General features: G+C 52.7%; 1 protein-coding gene across 1 annotated transcript in view; it reads left to right on the forward strand.

Moving 5' to 3' along the window:
* Positions 1-17,996, forward strand: part of MROH2A (maestro heat like repeat family member 2A) — a 45,385-nt gene that overhangs the window by 6,072 nt on the left and 21,317 nt on the right. Inside the window, exons 7-23 of the mRNA XM_044240887.1 lie at positions 782-880; positions 1,371-1,522; positions 2,011-2,154; positions 3,195-3,287; positions 3,552-3,630; positions 3,773-3,886; positions 6,524-6,600; positions 7,527-7,646; positions 7,945-8,055; positions 8,882-9,029; positions 9,652-9,692; positions 10,375-10,516; positions 10,774-10,826; positions 11,273-11,380; positions 16,164-16,283; positions 16,496-16,618; positions 17,786-17,938. Of these exons, the coding sequence (XP_044096822.1) occupies positions 782-880; positions 1,371-1,522; positions 2,011-2,154; positions 3,195-3,287; positions 3,552-3,630; positions 3,773-3,886; positions 6,524-6,600; positions 7,527-7,646; positions 7,945-8,055; positions 8,882-9,029; positions 9,652-9,692; positions 10,375-10,516; positions 10,774-10,826; positions 11,273-11,380; positions 16,164-16,283; positions 16,496-16,618; positions 17,786-17,938 (1,877 nt within the window). The remainder of the gene's footprint in view (positions 1-781; positions 881-1,370; positions 1,523-2,010; positions 2,155-3,194; positions 3,288-3,551; positions 3,631-3,772; positions 3,887-6,523; positions 6,601-7,526; positions 7,647-7,944; positions 8,056-8,881; positions 9,030-9,651; positions 9,693-10,374; positions 10,517-10,773; positions 10,827-11,272; positions 11,381-16,163; positions 16,284-16,495; positions 16,619-17,785; positions 17,939-17,996) is intronic.

A 17,996-nucleotide genomic window follows, 5' to 3' on the forward strand; every position in this document is an offset into this window, starting at 1 on the left:
TAGAGGGCAGGTAGAGGGATCTTCTTTGCAGGGTCCTTAGCGTGCAGGTAGCGCCCAAGCCACCCATGCCCGCAGAGCGGACGCAGAGAGAGGAGAGGAGAGGCCAGCACCTGGCCCAGGGAAGCCCAGCCCAGGGAGAGAGCTGGCAGGGGCTTGGGGACAGTGTGGGGGCATGGAGATTGTGAGGACAGCGACTCAGGAAGGGGCCAGGGGCCAGCATGTCGCATTTTGCACTGGCTCTGGTCACATGGGGCCGGGCAGATGGAGAGAGATGGCAGAGAGGCAGTGGGGCTGAGTGGACTAGCCACTCCGAGGGGACAGCTGGATGGGCTAGGCCTGGGGGAAGTGGGGAAGGGTGGTTCTGTCCCTCCATAATCCCTCCTCTCTCCCCGTCCAACTCTTGGTTTCCTTCCTCTCTCTCTTCTTCTGGTCCCTCTTTCTCACTGGCTGTTTCCTTGTTTCTTCCTTCATCCAAGGACATTTGTGGGACACCTAAAGAGCCAGGCATCTACCTGCAGAGCCCCACTAAGTCTCCCCTCCCCAACTTCCTGCTCTGCCCACTCTTCCCTGCAGCCCCGTCTGGGTTTCTTCTGTCTCCTTCCCCCTATACCTGTTGCTAGCGCCCTCCTTCCCTGTAGCACTGACTTGTGCTGTTTCCCGTGGCCCTGGTGGCATGCTCTGCCCCCGTGGGGACTGGAGGCGGCAGACCGTGGGCTGGTCCTCTCTGCCTCACCCCTGCTGACCTGGCCCTGCTCCCTGTCCTCTCTCGCGCCCTACACAGTGTTCGAGTTTATGCCATACATGGGCATCACCCTGGCCACTATATTCACGATGCTGAGACTTGCCAACGAAGCCAAGATGCGGCAGGTGATCTGCGGTGGTAGGTGTCTGCTTGGTCTGCCTGTCTGGCCCGGTCAGGGTGCCCGAAGTGGGACTGGGACAAGCTGGTGGGTGGTCTGTTGAACAGAAGATGTTTCTTCCCAAACGGTGACCCAATCTCCTGCGTCGTGTGGCCTCTGATTCACTCTTGGGGGTAGGGGTGCTATGTGCTTTCAGGAGAAGGTGGCTTAGCGGGAGGAGGTCAACACTGGGACTCAGCTAAGCAGGCTCGGTTCCAAGCATTTCAGGAGGAGGCCGGGGAAGGACGACGGGAGCCCTGGAACAGGGACCGGGGAAAATGGCCCTATAGTGGGCCTGCTCAAGTCAGGCCAAAGACAGGGTTTTCCTGGATGGCTGAGGCCATCTGGGTCACCTGCTGGTTCCGGAAGTGTGCAAGCACACCGTCCTGGAGGAGGTCTAGTCCGGCTAGTCCAGGGGAGGCCTAGTCCGGCTCCTGTCCCTTAGGGCTCACTGCTTTCCCCCCTCGGCAGCCATGGAGACCTTCTGTGAGATGGTGCAGTTTTACCTGAAGCATCTGGAGGACAGCGTGTACCCTGTGATGACTGAGGATCAGTTTGCCATGAAGCTCTTCCCCATGTACCGCTATTTTGTGACCGTGTGGCTGAGGAGCCACAACCCCGAGGTGAGAAGCACCTTTCTCGGGTGCGGGGAAGGGTCCCGTGGTCCCGCAGATCACAGCTCCCCGGCCTGTGTGGCTAGGAACACAGAGAGACCGCTGGGTCCGGCCTCATTCCCGGAACCCTGGAGAGACAGTGACCTGATAAACAGAGTTGCTGAGCCACGTGGGGCCTGGAGCCTCAGGAGGCCGTCTTGAGAAGGGCCGGGGCTTGCTGGATGAGGGTCCCTGTTATAGCACCTTTTACCATGGGGAGCTATTTCCACATCAACTCTGTGCTATGGGACCATTTTACAGATAAGGAAACTGAGGCACTCAGGTTTTCCTAAGTGACTGAGCTGGGACTCACAGGGACAATCCGGCCTCGTTGCCTGCCTGTGGGGTCTCGGGCGGGGCCTCAACTACTTCCTAGGTCCCCTCTGTCGCGCGAGCTTGGCACTCTGGTTGGTGTGACGTCACTGGGCCTTGCCTCGGGGCCCGGGCTCCTGGGGCAGGTGAAGCTGGGGGTCATCAAGTCCCTGAAGCCGATGCTGAACCTCCTCCTGCCCAATGACGACCTGCGGGAACAGCTGTACGACTACATCCCCCTGCTGCTGGCGGAGTACCGAGGCGGCCTGGAGGCACTCTTCGTCACGCAGGTGAGAGGCCGCTGGCCAGCCGCCTGATGGAGCTTCGGTTCCTGGGACTCCCAGGGGGCTGTCCCCCGGGCAGGAGTTGGGCCCAGCAGTTGGATTCTTGAGAAATGAACGCTGCTGTTCCAGGTGGAAGGGATGAGGACCCAAACGGTCTCAGAGGCCACAGTGAGGCTGTGTGTTTGTTTCCAGGGCTGCCATAACAGAGAACCACAGGGTGGGTGGCCTAAAAGAGCAGAAACAGATTCTCGCATAGTTCCAGGGATCGAAGGGTTGGGAGGCAGTGATCCCTCCGGGGGCCCTGGGGAAGAATGCTTTCTTGCCTCTTCCAGCTTCTGATGTCCCCAGGCACTGCATGGCTGGTGGCTGGATCGTTCCAGTGTGACCCCTTCCTCTTCATGTGGTCTCTTCTCTGTGCCTGCCCGTGTCCTCTCCTTTTCTTATAAAGACACCATGGACTTAAGGCCCACCTTAAGTCCAGTATGGTGTCATCTGAGACCCTTAACTAACTACATCTGGAAAGCCTCATGCATTTCGTGGGACCCTTTAACCCAAGACAGCTCTTAACCCACAAAAGGTGGAGTTTCTTGGTAGGATTCCACGTGGAGGTATGACCCAGGCTGATATATTATAAGGGGATCACTGATTTGCTGGTGTGGTGTGGTGCTCAACTCTAAAAGCAAGGAACAGAAATTCATGTGGTAGATCTACAGGGCCGCCGTAGATCGGCCTGGTGAAAGAATGGGATTCATTTCCAGGTGGATAGAAGAGAAAGGGGGAAGAATGCCATGCTCAGTGGCCTCACATGCCCTTTGCAAGCTTAACTGCGTGTAGGCATTGCCGGGAGGCTGGCCAAAATGCAGGGTTGCATTCAGCAGGTCTGGAGCCAGGCCTGAGAGCCTGCATTCTAACCAGCTCCCGGGGTGGGGGTCGGGGAGGATGATGATACCACCAGCAGACGGGCCATGCTAAGAAGCAAGAGTCTAGAGTGAACTGACTCTGAATCGGCAGAAGATCATCTGCAATCATTTGCCTCTCCATTGTAGGTCTTGAGGCAGATCCTGGAAATGTCGGTCATCACCAACACCCCCGTCCCGCAAATGCAACTACACACCATTTTCACCGAACTCCACATCCAGGTGAGGCCGGCAGGCTTGGCTGGGTGCTGGCATCCTCAGGGTGGATCAGCGGGAAGTGGGCTGTGGCAGGTGGCATGGCTGGCCAGGGGAAAGGGTGTGAGGGTGGCGGAGCCCCCGTCTCGCTCATCTGGCTCCCGTATCCCACAGGGATGCAAGGCGGTGATGCCCTTGTGCCCTCTGGTTTGGCCGCCCCAGGCTGCCCCTACACTTGTGTCTGCTCTCTGGTTGTGATCTCACCACCTGCCCTGCACCCTCACTTCCCAGGTGTGCACCAAGGCCCCTGCCCAGCAGCAATACAGCAGCCAAAACCTGGCGGAGATTGTGCACTGCTTCATAGCTCTCGGTGAGGCTCCCTCCCTCCCTGCCCCGCCCCGCCCCAGGTGAGCCTATGGGAGCCCCAGCCTCTGGGAGGCCTGGCCCTGGGCTGCCTCCTCCACCTCCTTCTGGCTCCATGGGCAGAACTGAAGGTGTCCTTCCCGTTGCAGCCCGGTCCTACCCCAAGGAGCTGATGAAGTTCTTCCTCAGTCAGATGGAGACGAGCAAGGAGGCCATCCGTGTGGGGACCCTGACCCTGATTAGGGCAGTGGTGAGCGCAGATGGTGAGCGAGAGTGGGAAGTCAGGCGGGAGGCTGGGGAGGCAGGTCTCACCGGTGTCTGGACCGTCATCATTTCCTCTTTTATTAGACCCTACTGGGTGGACCGAGGTTGTTTTATATTTTCTACCCTTGAACCTAACCAGCACTGTGTCCCCTACACCCCACCCTCAACCCTCTCCTCAAACTCTGAATCGCAGCTTCTCCAAACTGTTAACCCGAATCCTAGAACAAACCCCACCCCCTAAATGAAATCAAAGACCTTAAATAACACCTAGTTACATTGTGTAGGTTTAGTCCTAAAGCTCCAATGCCCAATCGTAGTCAAAACTCCTGATTCTAAATTCCTAAGGCCAAACTCTAAACCTGGCCTTGCAGTCAGAAGGGAAATCCTGTCCCCAAGGATGGCACCAGCTCAGACAGCACTTTTGTGTGAACTGGAACAAGGTATCCCTTGCTGGCAGCAGGTGGCCCTGCAGGAACATGATTTGCTTAGAAGAGCATGGACCACTCCTGTTCAGTCTTTCAACTGAGTGTCCTTGTGCAGTGCACAATCTGGGCAACTGTATATGAAGCACATTCTGCTAATAGTAAAGACTTCTCTGAAAAAAAAAAAAAAGCCCAAATTTAAGCAACAATGAGACCATTTTTCTCTGTCTGGTGGAAAGAGATGATAATGACTAGAGTTGGCCTAGCCATTTTTCTGTAAGAGACCTGATAGTAAAAATACTTTTGGCTTTACAGGCTATCTGGTCTCTGTGATAGTTAAGATTCAACTGGGCTGGGGCCCTTGGGTGGCTCAGTGGGTTAAGCCTCTGCCTTTGGCTTGGGTCATGATCTCAGGGTCCTGGGTTTGAGCCCCGCATTGGGCTCTCTGCTCAACGGGGAGCCTGCTTCCCCCCTCCTCTTGCTCTGCCTACTTGTGATCTCTCTCTCTCCGTCAAATAAATACATAAAATCTTAAAAAAAAAAAAAAGACTCAGCTGTGCCAAAGAAGTCATAACCTGCAGAGTGTGGCTGTGTTCTAATAAAACTTTATTTATAAAAATAGGCGTACAGCTAATCCCTGTGCTAGAATAAAAGGAAACTAGCTCCTTGCACTTCACTGACAAGGGTGTAAATTGATAAAGCATTCTGAGTGCTCACTTCCATAGGGACCGAAACCTGGGCTAAACAATCTAACTTTTTGACCATTGTCTGAAGGAAATCGATGCCCAAAGGTAACTAGACAATGATGTTCGTTAGCACATTGTGCATAAAAGCAGAACATTGGAAACAACCTACAGGTTTTTCTACAGGAATTTCTGGAACAAATGATAGCTTATCCACAGAGTGGACTATGACTCAACCATAAAGGGTATAGTCGATCTGTACTTTTTCGTGGACAGGATGGCCTCCCTGTTGAGCACATCAGCACGGTTTGGGAACAGTGTATGGAGCATGACCTTGGTTACTTGCAAGGAATCTGTGGTTATTTTTGCATAAATGAGCTTAGAGATGTTATCTTTTATTTTAATTTTTCAATGAGCATATACTCTTTTTAAGATCAGAAGCAAGTTTCTACTTTGCAGATTAAAAAACTCAAGACTGTATCACGGTCCCTTAGTGCGCGATGACTTGCTACCTTCCCCTTGGCCTCCTTCCCTCTCTTTCTTCCACCACCGTTGACCTGTAGAAATATCTAGCCTGGAGTCTAGTGTCAAGTTGAGCATCTGACTGTAATTCTGTCCCTACTGGACCTCTCCAAAACCTTCTCACGGCTCTTTCTTACCTCTCTTAATCTTCCTCCTCCCTGAATTGGCCGTCGTTGGTTCTATGAGTCACAAGCACTTACAAAGAAAGTACTTTCTTGTGTGCCAAGCACTGTGTTGGCTCATTATTGCTTACAGAAGCTCTGTGAGAGAAGTACTATTATGGGCCACATTTTTAAAAAAGATTTCATTTACTTTTGTGCCTATACGTGTACGCACATGAGAGCGAGCATGAGAGGGGGGGAGGGGCAGAGGAAGAAGCAGACTCCCCGCTGACAGGGAGCCCCACCTGGGACTTGATCCCAGGACCCCAGGATCATGACCTGAGTTGAAGGCAGACGCTTAGCCGACTGAGCCACCCAGGCACCCTCATATTATCCATACTTTAAAGGTAGGGAAACTGAGGCAGCAGGGGCTGAGGCATTCACCTGAGGTCACATGACTAGGATGTGGCCGACACAAGTTTTGAACACAGCAGCCTCTGCCCTGCGGTGCTTTGCAGCCTGTGCCCATGCCTGTGCGTGCCTGGCCCTGGGTGCCCCCCAAAGGACTTGCAGGTGGAGACCTGCTCTCTAGGACAGTCCACCTGGGTTCTGAAGAGGATCACAAAGCAGAGGCCAAGGGACTGAGGCACAGAAACAAAGCCCTCCCCGGCCAGGTGGGGTGGGACAGGTTGAGAGGATGAGAAGGTGGCTGTGAGGCTTCTGAGGGAGGTGTCCCTGAGCCGTGGTGGCAGTCAGAGGCTCTCAGGAGGCCCAAGCCACCTGACACCTGGCTCTGGGGGGAAGGTGGCCGGTGGGCCTGGTGCTCTGGGAGTCTCACTACTCCCAGGCATCTCCTGAGAGCCCAGCTCTGAGGCTGGTGGCCCTCCAGGCTGGTTTTCCTCTTTCAGAGCCCAGAATGAATATCAGGACCATCTACCTGGCCATCCGGGTTGTCAAGAACACCCTCTCTGACACCCGCTTCAAGGTAACAGGGCAGAGACCTGGAAGGGGCTGGTGTTTGGGACACTCTGCGGGGAAGCAGAGGGAGGTCCTGTGTGTGGCCTTCACTCCTCTCCCGCTCTGTGGGCAGGGGCCACCTGCCGCAGGCCCTCTGATGGGAAGCCTAGCTTCCCGGCCAGCACTGAGCAGGGCTGAGGACAGGTGCCCCCTGAGCTGTGGTCCTGCTCCTGAGACACTTGCTCGCATCGAGGACCTGGAGTTTCCCAATGAAGGAGCTCAGACACCACTAAGTCAGTGCCTGGACAGAGGAGAGGCGGAGTGAATCTGGTTTTATCCAGCGCTGCGGGGTTGCCCAAGGGTTTTGTAAAACCTTTATTGCATTTGAACAAGGCAGCAGAGGGAGACACCCTGTACCCTCCAAATAAAGGCTAAAAAACCCCACAGTCCAGACTCTGCTGGAGCCACGGCCACCTTGCAATGTAGCTTCAGTTCTGGTTGTAGGCCCTGCACGGCCCCTGGGCAGGGGAGGTCCAGGAAGGGGAGGGTCTGCAGTGATGGGAGAGGGCGTGAGATGGGGTGGGGGAGGGGTTTGGACTGGAGATTTAGGCAGAGCTGTTCTCAAAAATGTGCAGGCTGTCAAGAGAGGACAGCCAGCCCACATAGCAAGCCTGAGCCCAAGCCTGGGGAGCCCTGGGTAAGAGTCGGGCTGTCCCCACCAGGGCTGCCTGAGATCGGAGATAAGGCTCCTGGCTGGTCATGCTGCCCAGTGGGATTCTCTGGATGGGGCAGGGGGTGGTGGATGGAGCGGGCTACTGCCTCTGAGGCCTCTTCCCACCCAGAGTACTCCGAATTCCTAGCTGCCTCATGGGCCAACATTGGGAGTTAGGTGCAGAGCCTCCCCACCATGGAGCCCGCCCCAATTCCCGTATGTCCACCGCCCTGTCCCCTCAGGTGAGGATGGCTATTCTCCGCATCATCGGCCAGTTGGCTCTGTCTGGCTACCAGGACAGGATCAAAGGCTGGGGCCTGAAGTACGTGTCCGTGCAGCTGACTCTGTCCACCTACAAGCTGGTGAGTGGCCCTGATAGGCAGACCATGGTGCAGCTGGTCTTGGGAAGTAGTTTCCAGAGCCTCAGGGAAGAATCTCCTTGCTGCCCCCATGCTTGATTCTGCTCCCATCTCTACGTTCAGGACACCAGTGCCTGGGCTCACAGCGAGCTGTAGGTAGAGGTGTGGGCAGTACATCTAGAAAACCCTGGAGACCCAGTATCTGGGCATTGAGCCTCAAAGGCGTGAGGAGACCATGCCCGAGATTGCAGCAAGCCCTTGCCGGCCCATGAGCTGAGACCCCCTTGGTTCTGGTTTCCAGACAAATCACCGAGAGAGCTTTTATCAGAGGGACCTGGAGGAGAAGATGGTCCACAAAGTCACCATGGACACCGTGAAGATCATAACCTCTTCCGTCAGTGGGATGACCAATGTGAGTGTGACCCACAGCCCCGCAGCCAGCCCCCTGTGTGGGGCTGCCCCCTGGGTGGGGCCCCTGCAGCTGACAGCTTGGCTTGCATGCTCCCTGTACCCTGGGGCTCCAGGGAGGATGGGGCATGCCCAGGGTTCTGCGCTCTTGCTTCTCCTGTTCCCACTGTCTGGGATGTCTGGAGGGGCCCCTCATCTTCCTATTGCCTGAGCTCTTGTTCTTGAAGATCTGGTTCCAGAGCTGGGTCCTTGGTGGGAACCTAGTGTACCAGAGACTAAGTCAGTGCCTGGCACACAGTGGGTCTCAGTATGTATCCATTGACTTAGAGCAGGAAATGTGTCAATTTCCTTAAAGCCCCTCCAGTCCAGGTGTGTGTGTGTTTGTGTGTGTGTGTGTGTGTGTGTGTGTGTGTGCAGAGATGATTTTAGTGGATTAATTCCACAAGCATCCAGTGAGTTCCTACTATGAAGACACGAAGGCCATATGCTCGAAGAGCTCAGTATAACCCCAAGGAAGACACAGGTTGAAGGAGGAACAAATGTGCCAACTTTTCATGGCAACGCAGTGTGATGTAGCAAAGAAAAGTAGAAAAAAATTGCCATCATAGCACAAGGAGGGGATCACTGTCCTTTAAGTGAGGCCTTGGGCTAGATGCTCCCTGTCCGGGGGGCAGCCTATCTTAAGACCAGAAGTACCGAGGAGGGTAATGGGAATTCCAATCTATCGAGCCGCTGCTTAGAGCAGGCGAGCTGTGCAGCGGCGAGATGGGTCTCCTACACGGCCATGGGCGCCCCAGCTAACGCTTCCTCCTCCCTGCTCCTCAACCCAGGAGTTTTGGCTGAGGCTCCTGTGCTATATCATGGAGACGGATTACACGGAGGCCTTGACCCCCATCTGCATCAGCCTCACAAACCTGGCAGAACGCCAGCTCCACACCAAGGACGTGGAGGCCAGCGTGGCCGGCAAGAGCAGGCACGGTGGGCAGCCTCCCCGCCATAGCCTGTGAGATAGGGCCGGTGGACTACTGGTGTCCCGGGAAGTAGCCGCTCTGCTATTTCCAGGAAGCCGCCGGGATCCCAGCCAGCCAGGCCGAAGGCCCACCCTTACTGTGTCTGAGGATGTGTTAAAATTGTGCAAACCTGCTTTGGCGGTTCATTCCCCGAGTTCCCCTCCCCCAACAGAGGGGTGACACTGCTCTTCCAAGGGAGCTGTTCACATGGGCCTGGAGCTTTGCTGGATGGGCTTTGCTGGTGGTGGGTGTGATTTTAGGAGCCCTTCAGGACCCAGGGATGGCAAATGGGGGGGAGGTCTTCTTCATGACCTTACCTGGACTCTGGGCTAGGCCGCCCCCTGACATCTTCTAATGATGTCATTGATTCTCTCCTCTTCCCAGGCTAAACCAATGAAAATGAGGTTCTTTATGGACATATCACTGGTCCCTGTGCTAACCCATTTTCTGTTCTGGGGGCAATGGGATGATGTTGGGGAAGTACCTTCCAGGGCAGAGCCCTTCTCAGGGGCACGGGCCCTAGGGGTCTGGGGGCCCATCCTGGTATGAACTGGGCAACTGGCGTAGGTTCGCGTCTCTTTCTTCCTCAGTGGACCTGCCTGCACCCCAGAAACTCTTGGCCCGTCTCCTGGTGAGTGGCTCCCCCAGGCTATGCCCTGGCATGACTGAGGCCATTGCCTGTGGCCCCTCTCCCTTGAGCTCCTAATTCCTGAAGCCTCCAGTGGGAGGAGGGAGCTAGACACTTGGGAGGACAGAGCTTTCTGGGTCCCTTTCATTCCTCTTGGGTAGACGTGGCAGGGGCAGTGTGTTAGGATGCCCTGGGACCTGGTAAGGACATGCTCCTGGATTCCTCTACTCATTCTTTGAGCAGCCCTTAAGCAACTCCAGGACACTGCCAATGGCCTGCCTACCCCCAGGGTCCTTCATAGGCATTTACCTGTGTCTTCTCATCCTCCTCTTTTTTTTTTTTTCTTTTTTATTAGGGGGAGAGAGAGAGTGGGGAGAGGGTCAAAGGGAGAGGAAGAGAGAGAATCCCAAGCAGACTCCATGCCCAGCACAAAACCTGACGTGGGGCTCGATCTCATGACCCTGAGGTCATGACCTAAGAGTCAAACGCTTAAATGACTGAGCCACGCAGGTGCCCCAGTTTTCCTCCTTATGTTGACTATGGGCGCAAATCCACACTCCGTGGAAGCCTGGGGTGGGGAGAAAGCCCACTATCTTACTCCTCTTTTTCTTTCTGGGAACAAAATGCTATGCCTGGCACTGCCCAGTCTGGGGCAGGCCCCCACTGGAGTCTTGGTGCTCCCCAGGTGCTGATGTCATCCCCGTATAAGGGGGAGGGCCGAGGGATAGCCATGCTCAACCTCCTGAGGACCCTGAGACAGAGCATTGCTCCTTCCATGGCTGACATGTGGGAGCTGGAGATCCCACTGCTGGTCAAGTACCTGGAAGGTGAGGCATCCAGGGCACAAAGGCCAAGTCAGCTCCTCTCTTAGTGTGCATGCTGGAGTACTAATCACATGGACTGAGCAGCAAGAGCCAAAGCTCAGGGTAGACCCGTGAGGCCTATTTGGGTCTTTGGGGAAGCAGGGAGGGAAATGCAGCATGTGCTGAGACCATGCATGGAGGGCTTTGAATGCCTGACTAAGGAGGCTGATCCAGAGGGGAGCAGCTGAAGAAGTCCACAAGTGTGGACCTTCTTTCTGCAGAACATACTGAGTTTACTTGGAATCAGAAAACCTGGGAGGACAAGCTGATTCAGGTAAAGACTTGATCCTGCTTGCTGAGGTTGGGTCGGGAGAAAGAGGAGGAGGGCATGGCAGGCCCCTTGTGGGGCTGACGTGTGGAGAGTTCAGGAGTCCCTAAAGGACACCCCCAAGAAAACTTGGGGCGGAGGGTGCCAAGCATGTCTATAGCTGTATCCATTAGCAAAGGAGAACAGAGAGCCTTCTATCCTCAGGGACCAAGTGTTCAGGAAAGCAGCATAGGGGTGACCTCCTCCTTCCAGCTCCCAAACCACAGCTGTTCCCCAGGCCCACAGAATGTTAGCAGTGGGTCAGGGTTTGATGGGTTGAGCAATCTAGAGATTGGGGAAGAGGGTTAGAGAAGGGGAGTCACTGCTCAAGGTCACACAATGCTCCTGGAGCTTGGGAGAGAACAGGACTGGGGACATATGGCATTGCCCAGTGACATCTTCTGCCTCCTCAGTTTCTGAGAAATTCCCTTAAGAAGACCCGAGGTTCCAATTGGAGCTTGCGTCTGAGCAAGGAGCTGAACAACCAGATCGAAAGCTTCGACAGCCCCTCCCTGGAGAAGGTTTGTGCTCAGTGTCAGGATCGTTCAGACAGGGAAGGGCCTCCAGGGACGGTGGGATGGAGGCTCGCACTGTGTGTGAGACCAGCTGCACCCGTGGCTGTCTACAGGGTCCTGTGAGGAGATATGGGTGGTCTAGGCCAGTGGGTTTTTGTGTCTTGTTCTGTTTTGTTTTTCTTTAAGAAACTGCTGTGTTGAAGCTGGGGGATCTCTTCTCCAGTAGCCAGATTCCCAATCCTCTCACTTTGCTCTCCACCTGATGTGGTCTCCTAGCGGAGTCCAATAGGCAAGAATCGAGATGTCTGAACAGGTTTTGACAAATGGTGAAAATGATGGGGATGACACTGAACCACAGAAGGCTAAAGGGCTTGCTGAGTTTTAGCTTGGAAGAGAAGATGATGAGGTCAGGAAGGGACAAAGAAAGAGTAAGCAAGCTGAGGCTTGGAGCACGACCTTCAGCTGTCCCCAACCCCACTGGTAGATTGCTGGATGTCTTTGTGTACACTTGACCCATCCAGCTACTGGCTCATGGTCACATGTGTATTTCATTCATTGTCTTTATAATACTATGAACATTATTGATAGAAATCAGAGAAGGTCTCAGTTAATGGAAAGGATCCATGTTCTCAGATTGGAAGACGATATGGTCAAGATGGCATACTCCGCAAATGTCTCTACAGATTCATTGTGATCCTTGTCATAAACCCTAGCTGGTTTGTCTGCCTGTCCACCTGTCTGCCTGCCTTCCTTCCTTCCTTCTTCCCTTCCCTTTCCCTCCCTCCCTCTGTCGCTCCCACCCACACTCCCTTCCTCCTTCCTTCCTTTCTTTCTTTCCTTTTTCTTTTTTTTTAGACATTGACAAGCTGATCCTAATAATCCATTTGGGAATACAAGGGGCCCAGAATGGCCAACATAATTATGATTAAGAGAAAGACCAAAGTTGGAGGACTCAAGTTTTGCAATTTCAAGACTGCTTTCACACAACAGTAGTAAACAAGACAACATAGTACTGGCATAAGGATGGGCAGACAGATTGATGTAATAGGAAAAAAAAAGAATAGAAAGTACAGAAATAAACCTCACATTTGCTGTCAGCTGATTTTGTGCAAAGCCTTAGATATGACACCACAAGCTGAGTGAAGAAACAAAATATAGATAACTTGAACATCATCAGAAATAAAAACTCTTATGCTGAAAATCAAACCATCAAGAAAATGAAAAGACAACCCTTGGAATGAGAGAAAATATTTGCAAATTAAGTCCTTGGTAAGGGACTTGTATCTAGAATATATGAAGAGCTCTTCTCACTCAATAACAAAAAAACAAGCCAGTTCAGAAATGGGCAAATGATATGAATAGATATTTTTTTATTAAGGTACGTACATGGTGAATAAGCACGTGAAAAAGTGTTCAAGATTATCACCATTAGGGAAAATGTAAATCAAAGCTGCAGGGACATATTTCCTCACACCCACTAGGATGGCTATAATACAAAAGATAATAACAAGTGTTGGTAAGAATGTAGAGAAGTGCAAACACTTATATGCTGCTGGTGTGAATGGAAAAACAGTTCCTTGAAGTGTTATATACAGAGTTACCATATGACCCAGGAATTCTGCTCTGAGTTGTATATGCCCAGGGGAAACGGAAACATACATCCATACAAAAACTCATACATAAATATTCACTGTAGTGTTATTCACATAGCCAAAAAGTAGAAGCAACCCAGATGCCCACCAGTGGACAAAAGGATAAACAAAATGTGGTTTATCTGTACAATGGACTATTACTCAGCCGTTAAAAGGAATGAAGTACTGATTTATGGTACAGAAAGGATGACCCTTGAAGACATCATGCTAAGTGACAGAAGCCAGATGCAAAGGAACCCAAACCCCACATACTATATGATTTTGTCTACTTATAATGTCCAGAATAGACATCTTTGTAGAGAGAGAAAGATGAGTGGGTGTAAGAGGCTGCAGGAAATGTGCAGTGACTGTTAGAGGTCTGAGATTTCTTTCATGGGGGGAGGGTAGTGATCCAAATGTTCTAGGTTTAGATTGTGCTGATGGTTGCACAACTCTGTGAATAGACCACTGAATTCGTCAACGTTAAGTGGGTTAATTTTATGGTATGTGAACTATATCTCAAAGAGATGTCTAAGGAAAGCTTCTTACAGGTGTCAACCAAAAATTGTGTTTGTTCCAAAAGATAGCCTGGATAGGTGAGTAGGTAAAATAACAAAAAGCAAGACTATTTTATAGAGACTCTTCTATAGCTAAACATACATGTGTAGGTTTAAGATTTTATTCAATGTCAATATAAAGACAGATGTCCATTTGGAAGAAAGTTGTACATAGGATGTGAGGGTGATCTGGCTATGACCTCTGTCACCTCATTGGTCACCGGGGTTGATTCAGGTTGTCCGCCTGGCTAGCTGGTTATCCCCGTCCTCCCTCACTGCTCCATGCGTGTCTCTCCTGAAGCTGCCTGCCTGATCCAAGAAGATGACCTTGCTCCATAGAGGAGGAACAAGGTTGCTGGGTCAAGGGCATGCAAATAGCTGCTCTCCTTTGCTGGAGCCTCCAAACAAGCTCTCGAGGTTCCTTTATAACAGACCTTAGGGCAGTCAAGCTTCCAAGACTCCAGACACATCCAATGAGGGGCTGCATGTGGGGGCCTGGGTCCCTTTAAAAAGAAAAGAAAAAGGGTGCCTGGGTGGCTCCATGGGTTAAGCGTCTGCCTTCGGCTCAGGTCATGATCTCGGGGTCCTGGGATCGAGTCCCACATCGGGGGGGGGGTCTCTGCTCAGCAGGGAGCCTGCTTCACCCTCTCTCTCTGCCTGCCTCTCTGCCTACTTGTGTTCTTTCTCTCTCTCTCTCCCTCTCTCTCTGTCAAATAAATAAATAAAATCTTTAAAAAAATGAAAAGAAAAAAGAAAAACTATGTAGTATTTAATAAGTAAATGCACAGAATTCAACCGTATTGCCATCGTTCACCTTGCTTAGGGAAAGTAAATCAGTAAGCAGGATTTTCCTGGCTTAGAAAACTCAAGAAGGCACAGTTGGATACAGTGGCTCAGGGAACTTCACCAGGACCCTCCTGTCTCTTCACCGCTCAGCCAGCACCTCCCTGTAGAAGCAAGGTGGCCCCCAGTAGCTTCCAGAATTGCAGCCCCTGTTGTCAGAGCCAGTCTTCTCCCACAACTGATATGCAGAAATCATTCTCTTTCCCAGAAACAAATAAAACAAAAATATGATATAGTGAAGAAAGATCCCATTCCAAGTAGCGACACAACGTAAACATGTAAGGCATTATTGATGAAGTGACGTATGTGGAAGCAGCATAGGAGCACGAAATGACAAGGAGGTGCAGGAACAATGAGAGAAACGAAATGACATTGACACATCTTTTGCTTTGGGATGGGAAGTCTCCATGTTGGAAAGGCACCCACGTTGTTCAAATTAACCTGCGGTACAAAGTACTTCCCCGTCACGTCCCCAAAAGGAGTTTTTGTGGACATTGGACAATTTTATGGAATTCGACTAGATTATTTCCAAATTCACCTGAATGAACGAGTGGAAGAGAATGACTCAGAACATATTGACAATAAAGCTCACGAAGGAGGGATTTACTCTCTCGGGATGGATCAAAGATTGAAGTGTACCAAATGAAGGAAAACTGTGAATGACCAGAGTACATCAACAAATAGCTTTTAATCTTGACACAGAGGAGGCCTTCATATACATAAAGGAAACCAAGAAAGACAAGGGAAAAGAAAGACAACTTTGCTCTGTGAAAATGAATGTTTTCTGTGTGACAAAAGAAGTTGCATAAGTAAAATTAAAAAGGAATAGAGACCCTTGGGAGAAATATAGCAATGGAGTGATCTGCTGGTTGAGGCTTCTGGTATGTGATCCTTAAGAAAGGAGCCTGGGACGATGCGTGATTTTTTTTTTTTGAAGACTTTATTGATTGATTAATTTTGAGGGAGAAGGTGGAGGGCCAGAGGGAGAGGGAGAATCCTCAGGCAGACTCTGTGCTTGAGCTCAGAGCCCAATGAGGGGCTCGATCTCATGATCCCAAAACCAGAACCTGAGCTGAAACTGAAGGTCAGATGCTCAACCCACTGAGGCACCACACCAGGCGCCCCAGACAATGTTTGATTTAAAAATCCCTGTTCTACCACCTCCCACTTGCATTTCCATCTTCCAAAACAGCAACCGTATCTACCGTCTGGAGTTTCTATGTGGGTTAAGTGAAACAAGACATGTTTGTTCTTGTGGTTTCTCCAAATACACACCTGAGGCTCTCTTATGAGCAAAAGGGAAAACAGGAAGAATAAGCCAACGGGAAATGGGCAAAGAACACGGGCAGGGATTCACAGACCGGATGGTGACAATGTGCAAGGGCACTCAGCACGGCTTGCCCCCAGGTGCTCTTGAATGTGTTAGTGTGAGGGGAAATTCATTCAGCCTCTATAGGAAGGAAATTTGGCCCCCAGCGTTTAGGATACGTTCGTGTTTATAGTACACCGCTAAGATCCTTCATCGCTACTCCAGCAGCTGCCAGGTAACCCCAGGTGCCACACCCTCACAAACGCTTGTTTATAATATAAAATACTCCAGAACACCTGAATGTTTATTTCAAAGACTCTATGAAATGCGTAGGTATCTGCGCCTTGAAACAGACCATCTAGAGTGTCGGGTCGGGGGCCCCCCATGGAGGTGACCCCTGGCAGGCAGAGCCGAGGGGCTGAGGCCTCCTTTGTCCCTTGCCTTTCCAGGGCTTTCTGTATCGGGCCCTGGGCTTCACGCTGGCCACAGGCCTGGAGGCCGACAAGGTGGAGGTGCTGCTGCTGGAGCTGTTGTACAAGACAGACTATGGCAATGACTTTGACCGGGAGGTGAGGGGGCCCTGCAGCCCCTTCCTGTGCAGCAGACTCCTCTGACCCTAGGGGGTTATGGGCCTAGGCATGCTTGAGTGTGCGTGAGTGCACGCATGCCTGTGTGTCTACTGGTGTGTGTGTGCCGTGTGTATAGGTACGTGCGGGGTGGGGGGGTCCTCCTGTGGCCTCGGCCACCCGCCCTCACTCCAGCCAGCCGGGTCTCCCTGCAGGGCGTGATTCTGTGCTTTGGCCTGTGTGCCCGCGGCCAGGTGAAGACGGTGCTGAACGTGCTCCATGACTTCGAGGAGAGGATCCAGGAGTCGGAGCAGTCTTGGCAGATCGGCGCTTGGCGGGTGAGTCACCCTCGCTCCCTAGTCCGGTCTCTGGGGGCCTCATAGACCAGTGCCTTCAGCACTCAGCCGAGGTCCTTGCTGGGTCTCAAGACCAAACTGCCCTCAGAATCAGCCCCTCCCACAAAGCCCTTGGATAATCTAAAGGACACAAGGTGGGCCTTTTTAGGACTCAGACACTACAAAGGGAAGCCCGATGTGGGCTCCTCAGAGCAGAGTCTCCCTCTGGGTGCTGGAGGGGATGCAGGGTCCCAGGCCTCACACAGCCCCAGTGGAGCTGAAGAAGCTGCTCATGTAGAGCTCAGTGGCCTCTTCGGTCATGCTGGGAGCTCCGCCTCAGTGAATCAGTGTACTGGGGTGGAGGGGCTGTCAGGCCCACGGTCCTTAGGAGAGGACGCTGCAGCTTGTCGGAGGACATGCCGCTGGCCAGCGGGGAAGCCGTGGGCTGGCCTCTGGAGGCTGCCCCTCTCTGCCACAGGACACAGAGCCCCAGGCTGTCATCGATGCCTCAGGCTTTGGCCTTGACCTAGAACCCTTGCCCTGGGGGATCTGAAACTCTGGATGGAGAGACTCAAGGGCGTCTCAGACTTCTGTCCCAGCTTCTCTGCAAAGCAGGACCCAAGAGGTAGACTTCTAATCAAGGCCTGGCGGGGCCTGGGCACCCCTGCCCACCCTCCATGATGGGTTTGGTGGCCCTACAACACCTCATCCCAGGCTTGTTCCCACTGGATTCCCGATATCACGAGAGACCATGGCCCAGAGCAAGAGCCTGGCAGGTGAAGCTACGAAGGAGTGTACAGGTGGCCTCTGTTTAGCCGTGTCCCCACAGACCACCTGCTCCCAGTGAATGGGTGCTGCTGGCATCTTGCTGGACTGAATCCTCTGTCGGGGTGGGCCCTGGTGTGAGTGGTTCCCCACTGCGTCCCCAGTGCCTGGCAAATAGTAGGTGCTCAATAAAGGTACATCGAATGAATGAGTAGATGAATGAGCATTTCAGGCACCCGGAAAGCCATTTCTGCTGACTCTACGGCTCCTTTGGCCATGTGACCAGAGGCCATCCGCGTGCAGCCAGGGTGGTCCTGCTCCCTCTCAGAAGGGCAAGTTGAGCAGACCCCCCGCCCTTCCCTCATGCATAGCCAGTGGTTCTTCCTCTTTTCACTGGGCTCGCAGAAGGACCACCCCTGGAGGCGGGAGACAGTGAAGAGCGCCCTCATGGTGATGTACAGCTGCGTGGCCTCGTACTGTCACCCCCAGATGCTCCTCACCCATGTGGACAACCCCATCACAGCTAAGATCATTCATCACTACTCCAGCAGCTGCCAGGTAACCGCACGTGCCACACCCCCACATCCGAGCCAGGCCGACAGAGTCTCCTGCTTCA

Source organism: Neovison vison, chromosome 3, assembly GCF_020171115.1.
Source record: "Neovison vison isolate M4711 chromosome 3, ASM_NN_V1, whole genome shotgun sequence".
In the NCBI taxonomy this organism is placed as follows: domain Eukaryota; kingdom Metazoa; phylum Chordata; class Mammalia; order Carnivora; family Mustelidae; genus Neogale; species Neogale vison.